This window comes from Scylla paramamosain, chromosome 4 (genome assembly GCF_035594125.1).
Source record: "Scylla paramamosain isolate STU-SP2022 chromosome 4, ASM3559412v1, whole genome shotgun sequence".
In the NCBI taxonomy this organism is placed as follows: domain Eukaryota; kingdom Metazoa; phylum Arthropoda; class Malacostraca; order Decapoda; family Portunidae; genus Scylla; species Scylla paramamosain.
Window position 1 is genome coordinate 10528691 of NC_087154.1, and position 10711 is coordinate 10539401.

A 10711-nucleotide genomic window follows, 5' to 3' on the forward strand; every position below is an offset into this window, starting at 1 on the left:
TATGTTGTGGGTCACTGCCAAGGGCAGGGAGGCTCCCACCTCTGCAGAGGAGATGGGAGTTTCCTCCCCTGCGGAGTATCCTGGAGGCAGGGAACAAGTTGTTCCCTTACTGGGTTTAGACTTGATGGGTGATGGCTCATGCAGTGGACCACCTCTGTTAGCCGCTGGGTTGGCAATTAGTTAGGTATCTAGCGAGGAAAGTGCTCCACCCGAACAAGCAAATGGTTCCAGTTTGTACCATAGGTGCTGAAAGAGGGTAAGGGTGTCAGCTTTGCCTTTGCCACCTGACCCTGTAGTCCCAAAGGACCTTAAGGAGGTTGAGCCTTGTGAATTGATTGAGGAGCAACAAAGGGATGGGGAGTTGGCCCCATATTTAGCTAAGGTAGGTGAGGGTTGTGAAGAGGTGGAAGATAAGGAAGAGTTTGTGTTGCTGAAGAAGATTCTGTATCATCAGTGGAGAGAAGTGGATGTGCCTTCTAAGTTTAGAGAAGCACTGATACTGCTGGCATATGGCAGGGCATCTTGGAATTAGGAAAGCTGTGGGGAGACTGCGGAGAAAATTTTGGTGGCCCAGCATGGCTGGTAGTGTTGCTACTATACTTAAGTGCTGTCACACCCATCAAGTGGTGGACAAGCCAGATCAAATGCCGCCGGTGACACCTTTTTACCCCATCCCGGCTGTTGCCTGTCCCTTCATCCAGTTTCTTGTTGATGTAGTGGGTCCTCTTCTCCCTTCTAGAGGAGGCTATACCTGCTGACTGATGGATGTCATGACAAGGTATCCTGAAGCCACATCCCTTAGGAGCACCAATTCCAAGTTGGTACTTAAGGCTTTAGTAAATTTCTTTACTCATTTTGGACTGCCTTCTGAGGTCCAGTCAGACCAAGGGGCCAATTTCACTTCAAAATTGCTTGCTCAAACCATGGCTGAGGGGGGGATTAGGCATGTTCTCTCCAGTGCCTACCAGCCTCATTTACAAGGGGCCTTGGAGAGGCATCATCAAACTTTGAAAACCATATTGAAGTCCTTCTGTTTAGGCCATGACACATTTGCTGTGTGAGAGGCACCTGCCAAGTCGTTGGAGTTCCTGCTGAACCAGTTCCTTTTTGGACACCTTGTATATGGCCTGTTAGATGTGGTTTGTGACACCTGGTGTTGTCCCAGATCTGGCCTACTGGAATCCTTGTTGGGAATGGTGGTGCATACTCAGGAACATTTGCTGAAAGCCCTGAAGGTGACTCGGTTACACCTGGGCCAGGCTCAGAGGAACATGAAGATATACTATGACCAGCAGGCCAAGTGGTTACCAGTGTTTTGCTCCTGGAGATGAGGTGCTGGTGTTGTTTCCAATCCAGGGATAGCTTCTGGCTGCATGCTACAGTAATCCCTATGTAGCGGAGAGGCAAGTAGGTGAGATGGATTATGTGGTTGCCACTCCCGATTGGCAAAAGCAGACCCAGTAATGCCATGTTAATATGTTGAAGCTTTATTACCATAAGAATAGCCAGCAAAGTTCTTTAGTTTCAGCTGTGGAATAGGTGCCTTTAGTTTAGTTTTGTTCTTGGGAAGTGATGGAGAGGAACCTGATAATTTTGGCCCTGAGCTGGTTGTGCCTCTAGAGTATTGGGAGTAGAATAGTGCTCAGCTCCTTGAGAAAAAACTGAATCACCTGGATCTAGTGTGCCAGAGTGAAATGTTACACATTTGAGAAAATATCCCTTGGTCTTCAGCAGTGTTCCAGGAAGGACATTTCTGATGAAGCATGATATTGATGTAAGGGATGCTGCCTCTGTCAAGCTACGTTCTATTGGGTGAACTCCTATAAGCAACAGCTACTGGAGGAGGAGTACATGCTAGATAATGGTATTATCAAGCAGACCTATAGTGAGTGGAGTTCACCCTCTAGGCCTGATGGCCAGGTCAGGTTTTGTAATGATTTCAGAAAGATGAATTCCCTGTCAAAGGTTGATACTTCTCTCCTGCTTAGAGTAGATGATTCTGTGGACCATCAAAGGGTACTGGCAGGTCCTACTGACTGACTGGGCCAAAGAGATCACTAGTTTCATGGGCAGTGGTGCTGTGTATCAGTGTCAGGTCATGTCCTGGCCACCTTCCAGCAGTTGATGGACCAAGTAGAAGCCGTGCCACACTGTGTTGTCTATATTGACAATGTAGTGATTTATGACACTAACTGTCATGATTATCTTATTAATGTGGAGGTGTTGTTTGCACAACTCCAAGATTTGTCAACCTTGATAAATGTGAGCTTGTTAAGGCCCAAGTCCAACACCTAGGATATATGGTGGGTCACAGCTATGTGATTCTTCCCAAGGCCAAAATGGAGGTGATCAGGTAGTTCCCTGCCCCAACCTATCGGTGAACTCTCCAGAGGTTCCTTAGGATAGTTGGATACTACCACCAGTTTGTTCTGGGGTATTCTACCTTACTGGCTCCCCTGAGAGACAGAAGGGGGATTCACTGGGAGTGGACTGTATTGTAAGAGGGCCTTTATGAAACTAAAATCTGTGCTGTGTAGCCTATCGGTATTGAGGGCATCTGACTTTTCACAACCTTTTGCTGTGTTGATGCCAGCCTAGTGAGGGTGGGGGCTGTATTGATGCAGCTAGATGATAATCAAGTCAACCATCCTGTTTGTTATTTTCTAAGAAGTTTACCTTGGCTCAGAAGAATTGCTCTGTTATTGAACAAGACCCTCCTTGCTATAATTTTGGCCCTGCAGCATTTCAAGGTTTATGTGCCTGCTTACAGCCCCAGGATGCCTATTTTCTCAGACCACAGTCCCTTGCAGCCACTTCAAATTTAAAAATGTAAGACTTATCTGATGGAGCCTGCTGCTGCAGGAATACGATCTTGATGTTAAGCATATTAAGGGGGCTGACTATGTCATAGCTGATTGTTGCAGGTTGGGACTTAAATTGTATCATTATTATATAAAAAAAATTAGTAAGTCCTCAGACTTTCAAATTTTTTTTGTTTGGGAAAGGGTGTGCTATGAGCTGTGTAAATAGTAAGGAGTGATGAAAAAGAAAGGAGAAGAAAGGCAAGAGAGAGAGAGAGAGAGAGAGAGAGAGAGAGAGAGAAGGGGGGAGTGCAGGGCATTGATGTGTCCCAGATAGGTAGCTAGATGCACCAGGAGTTACTGAAGTTCTATACAAATCTAAAGTTAGCCTTCCCCACTTAATTTACCTCACCCTCCTTTCATTTTGAGAGTTGAGACTGCAGCATTGTGTAGGGGAGGGGGTGCCCTACATTACTGTGTAATTTGTTTTGACCCAGCTCCCCAGATGAAACCTCTAGAATTTTTAAAACATAAGTGTTGTGAGTGAGAGCAGCTTAGGGTGGAGTGCATGGACTGGCTGCCTGTCATGTTCTTGTCCCCTCCCTGTTCCTTCCTCTCCTGCATGAATCAGTGCATGAGATGAGCTACCAAGTTGCTTTCCCACGCTCAGTGTCTCTGCAGCCCAGGAGATATATGTGCTTGTTGAAGCAGAGCAAGGCAAGGAGATGAAGGGGGGATAAAGCTTAGAGGGCTTTCAGTTTGATCAAACTGTATTTACGTGGTTAAAGCAGTATGACCCTGTTGATACAGATGAGAGATAGGAATCTCCAGGAGCCCAGCTGTGGTTGCTGTGCCTTCTAAATTTAGTAAATATCTTTTGCACCAACTCCTCAGATATGGGGAAGGTTTTAGCATATTGGAGAGCAGTTTACTGGCTCTTTGTCTTTGGGCTACTTTTGTCTTTGGATTACTTGTTCTTGTATCTGTAGTATTTTGTTGTATTGTTAAATGCTACTGGGCTTCATAGTTCTTTAAAGAATTCTGGACCCAGAGGATTCTAGTTTCTCTGCTGTGCAGTAACATCTACTCCTTCTCCAGGCCTTGCTGTTCCTGGGTGGCAGTGGTGTCTTCTTGGAAGCTGTATATGGTACTGTTCAGCAGGAGGAGGTAATATTCTATGAGCATGGGTGGTTTTGTTGTTTCATGAGGGTGGAAGCTCATAGAATATTACAATCCTCATAAGTATGTCACTTATTGTAGCTGTGCTTCCTAGGATGTGGCTTGCAATTCTTTCACAGCAGGTTGGAGTTGTTTGGCAGTTACAATACTTTCCTCCCTGTTGATGGACGAAACAGGATGGCGATCTCATATTTGTTAATTGTTACATGAGACCAGTTGGACCCTGTAAATGTATGTGGACCCCTAACTGGCCTATGCAGGAGGTAGGCTAGGGAGGCTGATTTGAGGTAGTGGCAGCCATGAGGGAGGCTTGAACCTGGCATTGTGACAATCTATTTTACTCACTACTGGAGACCAGAAGAACCCTGTAAAGGTGATTTTGAGTCCCACACAAGACTATGTAGGTGGTAGTCTAGAGAAGCCAGCCAAATTAGTGGCAGCTGTGAGAGGGGCAGAATCTGTGGTCGTAACAACTCCATTACATGCCCTGCAGAATGGAAGAAGCATCCATTGCAATTATTTTCTGGATCAACTCCCTTTCTCTCCAAGGTGCTGTGCCATGCCTTCTCAGTCTTGGATGTGGCTCTTACAGATCACTTGATTTGTATGAAGTAATCTGTGAATGATTCCCCTTTTGCCTGTTTTCAGCTAGGGAATGTAAAGTCAGTGTTGTGGCTCAGTACTCTCTCTTGACATGTTCTTGTAGTTTACCAAGCACCATTTCTACAGAAGGTTGAGAATCAGGAGACAGCTGTAATGTGTGCTCCAGCATTCTGCATCACAGGGGAAAGATGCATACACAGCTGGATGAGTTTGCTTAGACTATGATAAACCAGACAAGTCCACCAATATGGCATAGCCATCCCAGCAACATTGTCTCCTTTCACAGAAATTTTGGTATGTAATGTCCTGATAGAGCAACGAGGCTAATGCCTTTCATGCCACTAGTGGTATGGATGACTTGGAGAGCTTTTTTGCAGTGTGCAGGGGTACCTGTGTCACTGCAGATGGAGTAGGTAAGTGTTAGTCTTGCCAATAGCTCCGCAAACCACTGTGCCATTCCTTGATAGTGCAGGTTGTCACGTGCAGGGTTTTGCTGATGCCTTTTATCCCTTGTACTTAAACAGTGAATCAAGTCAGACAGATGTCGTGACCGAGTTGTTGTATGGATTTGGTATTCAAAGGCTACTGAAAACTCACAAACATTTTCAGATTTTAATTAATTACTACTAATTATTTACATTTCTTACAAGTCAAAATTTCTCACATTCATCTTCAGTTCATTCAAAGTTATCTGGTGTCACTTTATATCTCTTCAGTATATTTATTAATTAATGCAGTCATAAACACAAATAATATTCAATCAGTGCAATTAATGTTCATTTAGGAAAACACAATATCAACATCACATCAGTTACCTTAAATATTCCATAATGAATTCAATCTTCGTACACCATACAACCCTATTATACCAAACATAAAACAACATGTAAAAATCCTACTCCTCCTTTAATAAGGTAAGTGCATTACACTTTCAGGTTCCACTTGCTTTAAGTTATTCCAGCCATCTTGACCCCTCTGTGGTCAGCCCCTCTAGAACCTCTGTCTCTGTGTGCGACTGCCTAATTCTCTCTGTCACTCTATTCATATACAGTTGTTTGGGACTGCCTACTACCTTCAGAAAATTATCTTTATTGTCCTAACATTTTACATATCTACCATTCACATTTCTCATTTATGCATATGATCCACCCACAGGCATGGTACTGCACTTGATAAAGAACACCAGTCAGGGTATAAGGGCAGTTTGGAGGCAAAGCTTAAGTAGGCATAGGTATGTTTATGTAGGCTGACCTTTCTGGTGCCTCACACTACCTGGCCTATTCTGCCTTGTTCTCTACATCCCCATTAATCCCCTTTTGTTCCAGGCTGCCTTCACCCAGACAGTTTATGGCCTTCTTCCTGTTGTGTCCTGCATGGGTCCTATGTCCATGTTTGTTGTTTTCTCAGTTCCTCAATATTAGGTGTAAATTACCTTCTTGGTGGGGTAACCATTTGTTTTCTCCCTACTTCATCCATTTCTTCTTTTTCTTGTTCTACCTTTCTTTTTCTTCTTCCTTATTTTGTCTTCTTTCTTCTTTCATAATAATACAGTATGTACTACCCTCCTGAGTTTTGCACTATCTGAGCTTTGTGATCCTCAGGTTTCACACTTAGTCCTAAATTCTTATCATTTTGAGTTAGTCCTAAATTCTTACCATCCTGAGTTTCATACATTCAGGTTTCACACTTAGTTCTAAATTCTTATCATCCTGAGTTAGTCCTAAATTCTTACCATCCTGAGTTTCATACATTATCACCCAAAGTCTTGCCCTGCTTTGACAAGTATCAGTCACATTTACCTACCATCAGTGTCACACATATACACACACGTATAGTAAAACCCACCTAGTTGGAGCCATCACTTTCTCTTCCCATTTCCTGCTTTCCTCCCCACCCTCCCTCTCCCTCTCCCTCTCTCTCTCTCTCTCTCTCTCTCTCTCTCTCTCTCTCTCTCTCTCTCTCTCACAGACACACACACACACACACACACACAAAGAGAGAGAGAGAGAGAGAGAGATACTCGTACACGCACTTGGAATAGATGGAAGAAGAGAAAAACTGAGAGCAGATGGGAGGATATATTGATGCTAGAAATAAGTATGTTGAGATAATAAGAATGGAGAGAAACTATGAAAGAGATATAATAGATAAGTGTATAAATGAACCCAAACTGTTCTTTAGACATATTAATGAGAAGATGAAGAAAAAGGAAGGAGTATTAAGACTGAAAGTTAGAAGGAAAATATGAGGATGCACAGGACATGGCGCTGGTTATGAACAATAGTTTCAGATCGGTATTTACTGTGGAAGGGGAGTTTGATGCTGGAAGGGATAAGTTGGTGAGGAATATACTAAGTACAGTCCCAGTCAGTTATGAGGAAATACTTAAGATGATGGAAGAACTTGATGTAAATAAAGCATCTGGTCCAGATGGAGTATCAAACTGGATATTGAAAGAATGTAGAGAACAAATGGCTGAAAAATCTGGTCGAGTGGTGACATCCCTGTCACAGGGAAGAGTACCAAAAGATTTGAAGAGAGCAAATATTACACCATTATTCAAAGGAGGAAATAAGGAAAACCCACTGAATTATAGACCAGTGTCCTTGACTAGTGTTTGTAGGAAAATATGTGAAAGAACAATAAAGGAAAGATGGATGGAACACTTGGAAAGAGAAAGTTTTGGTAAATTATCAATTTGGATTTAGGAGGGGAAGATCATGCTCCATGAACTTATTGTCCTTTTATTCAAGAGTAGTTGATATTGTGCAGGAGAAAGACAGATGAGTGGATGGTGTCTACTTAGACTCAAAGAAAGTGTTTGACAAAGTACCACACCAAAGATTGCTATGGAAGATAAAAAAAAATTATGGAAAATTTGGAGGAAGACTGGAGTGGATGGAGGAGTATCTGGATGATAGAGAGATGAGAACAGTAATACAAGACCAAAATTCATCTTGGCTGAAAATAGCTGGTGGTGTCCCACAGGTGTCAGTGTTGGGACTGATAATGTTTGTAATATATGTAAATGACATAAATGAAGAAATATGACCTTATTTGTGGATGATGCTAAGTTGATGAGAAGGGTAGAAAATGTAAATGGCTGTATGGTACTGCATGATGATTTGAATAAGATAAATAGATGGAGTGAATCTTGGCAAATAGAATTCAATTTAAGTAAATGTAAAGTAATGGAGTTTGGTAAGAGTAAGAAAAGAATACAATATAATTATGAGATGGATGGTGTGAAGTTACAGAAATCAAAAGAGGAAGTAGATTTGGGAATAACAGTTACTGAAAATTTGACTCCGGACAGACACATTGATAAAATTACTGGAGAGACGACAAATTTGTTAAAAAGAATAAGAATTTCATTCTCATATTTAGATGAAGGAATGATAAAAAAGTTGTTGATTTCCATGATAAGACTAAGATTAGAATATGCGGCAGTGGTTTGGTCTCCTCATATAAAGTGGAATATTATAAAATTAGTACAAAGAGCAGTCACTAAAATGGTTCCAGAGTTGAGTAAGTCGACCTATGAAGAGAGATTAAGAATGTTGGAAATTCCTACCCTTGAAAATAGGAGAGAGAGAGAGAGAGAGAGAGAGAGAGAGAGAGAGAGAGAGAGAGAGAGAGAGAGAGAGAGAGAGAGAGAGAGAGAGAGAGAGAGAGAGAGAGAGAGAGCAGATTTAATAAACATCTATAGAATGATAAATGGCATGGAAAATGTGGACAAAGAATTTTTTATAAATTTAGGCATACAGAGTACAAGAGGACACAGTAAGAAGTTGAAGAAAGTTAACTGTAGAAGAAACATCAAAAGTATAGTTTTCCTCACAGAAGTGTGAACAAATGGAATGAACTCAGTGAAGATGTTGTCAGTGCCTTAACTGTCCATGCTTTTAAGGCCAAACTGGATAGATATGGAGACGGGATACTATGAGATTACTCCTCTCCTGTAACTCACAACTAGGTAAATATAACTAGGTAAATACACACATACACATGATTTTAGATGTGATGGTAGTACTGCACAGCTACAGTGCTACATCATATCAGATGTGAGGATAAAACATACTCTTTTAGGGATTTTGGCACCCACTCTCTTCCTGTTATTCATGAATGATCTAAACCAAACTTCTTGTCCTATGCACTCCTATACTGATGATACCACCCTGCATTTTTCCACGTCTTTTTGTAGAGGTCCAACCCTTCAGGAAGTAAACAGCTCACACTGGGAAGCCGCAGAACACCTGACTTCTGATCTTTCTAAAAATTCTGATTGATTGGGGCAGAGCAAACTAAGTATTGTTCAGTGCAACACAACCTTTCAAACAACTATCCTCTCTTCTTCAGTGACACTCAACTGTCCCCCTTTTCTACATTAAACATCCTCAGTCTGTCCTTTACTTATAATCTCACAATCTAATTTCCAGCTAAGGCAGATTCTTTGAAGTTAGGTGTTCTGTGTCATCTCTGCCAGTTTTTGTCACTCCCCCACCCCAGCTGTTAACTTTGTACAGGGGTTGTATCTGTCCACATATGGAGTATGCTTCACATGTATGAGGGATTTCTTTCACACCACCATTTTAGAAAGAGTGGGTATTATCAAAAGCTTTTCGTCTTATCACCACCTCTCTTTTAACTAAATCTCTCTCATCACAGCAATGTTGCATCTCTTGCTATCTTCTACTGCTATTTTCATGCTAACTGCTCCTCTGATATTGCTAACTGCAGACCTATCCCCCCTGTGGCATGGCTGCACAAGACTTCTCTCATCCTTATTCTATTCACCATTCTAATGCAAGACTTAACCAGTAATCTTACATCATTCATCTCTTTTTCTGGTAAAGTCTAGAACTCCCTGTCTGCTTCTATATTTTCTCCTTCCTATGATGTGAACTTTTTGAAGAGGGAGGTTTTAAGACACATTTTTTACGGAAATTGGCATTAAGTAGCCCTTTCTTTTATTAAAACTTTTGTTGCCCTTGGCCAGTGGCCCTCACACATGCACAATTTTTTTCTATAACTTTATGATGAAACAAAGTTTTTTCCCACAAAATATCCTTGTAAAATATAAGTGCATGTTATGCTGAGGCACGTCTAATACACCGCCAAATATAATAAGCAGTGTCTCAGTGTTTTTAATACCTCAAGTTTAGTGCTATACCTTAGGAAGAAAGTAACCATGAAACTCAGGAAGGTAATGTATACTGTACTGTGGTGTAGGTTCACCTCACAGATTCATTGCAAGAACAGTGTTGAATTGCACTGTGGTTTGTGTCTTGTCCGTTTCATTTAGTGATGAAGGTAGGTCTCGTTTATGATGTGGCCACCTCAATGAATTCCTAGTGTATTGCCATTCCATGCTTCCTCTGAAGTGTGGCTTTTGCAGCCTTGGTCATGGTTTGGACTGTAACCTGGGAAAAATGTGGGGCATTTGTGCGTTTTGTGCATGCTTACGTGCACATGGGGTGGAACAGTGATAGTTGCTCATTTGTGAGGTAACTAGCATGTCTCTTAATCAGTCACCTCAGTTACCAAGTGGGGAGGTATGTTGATACTCCTTACTCCTATCATGCTCAGTCTGTGGACAAGCACTGTTTACTCACCAACACAGTCACTAGAGCACAGTGTACTCTTTGGGAACTGTCACTACACTGCACAATACACAGGTACTGGCAGTGGTTACTGCACCATACAAAACACTCAAGCACACCACACTGAAGGAAAGCAGGCGTGCAGGTAGCATCTTGTTAAGTGAGTAAGGTGTGTTCTGCTGCTCACTGCTGCTAAACATTTTTTATTTCATGCTAACTGCTGTTCATTGCACTATGTGGGGTGAGGATAACTGATACATAGAACATTACTGGGGTGCAAGAATACACAATCATAATCATCGTAATTTTTTGATGTGGAAAGCAGTACAGAATAGGAGCATGAAACAGTCTGCCTTTAGGCTGGCAGCTATAACACAGGAATTCTTGCTGTCCCGTGAGGCAACATCAGCCAGCCTATCTATCATGCTGAGAGGGTGTATATCAAACATTTACAGCCCACATAAACTGCTTCATGTGTTATGGCTATCAGCCTGAAGGGAGACTTTCATGTTTTCTATGTCAAGA

General features: G+C 41.9%; 1 protein-coding gene across 5 annotated transcripts in view; it reads left to right on the forward strand.

The window, feature by feature from the left end:
• The window catches only part of LOC135099729 (uncharacterized), a 68428-nt gene that overhangs the window by 54503 nt on the left and 3214 nt on the right, over positions 1-10711 (forward strand). Inside the window, exon 7 of one of the 5 annotated variants that reach the window (XM_064002212.1) lies at positions 740-817. The exons of the other annotated variants lie outside the window; for them this stretch is intronic. Coding sequence (XP_063858282.1) covers positions 740-787 — 48 coding nt within the window. The 3' untranslated portion in view covers positions 788-817. The remainder of the gene's footprint in view (positions 1-739; positions 818-10711) is intronic. 5 annotated transcript variants of the gene reach the window in all.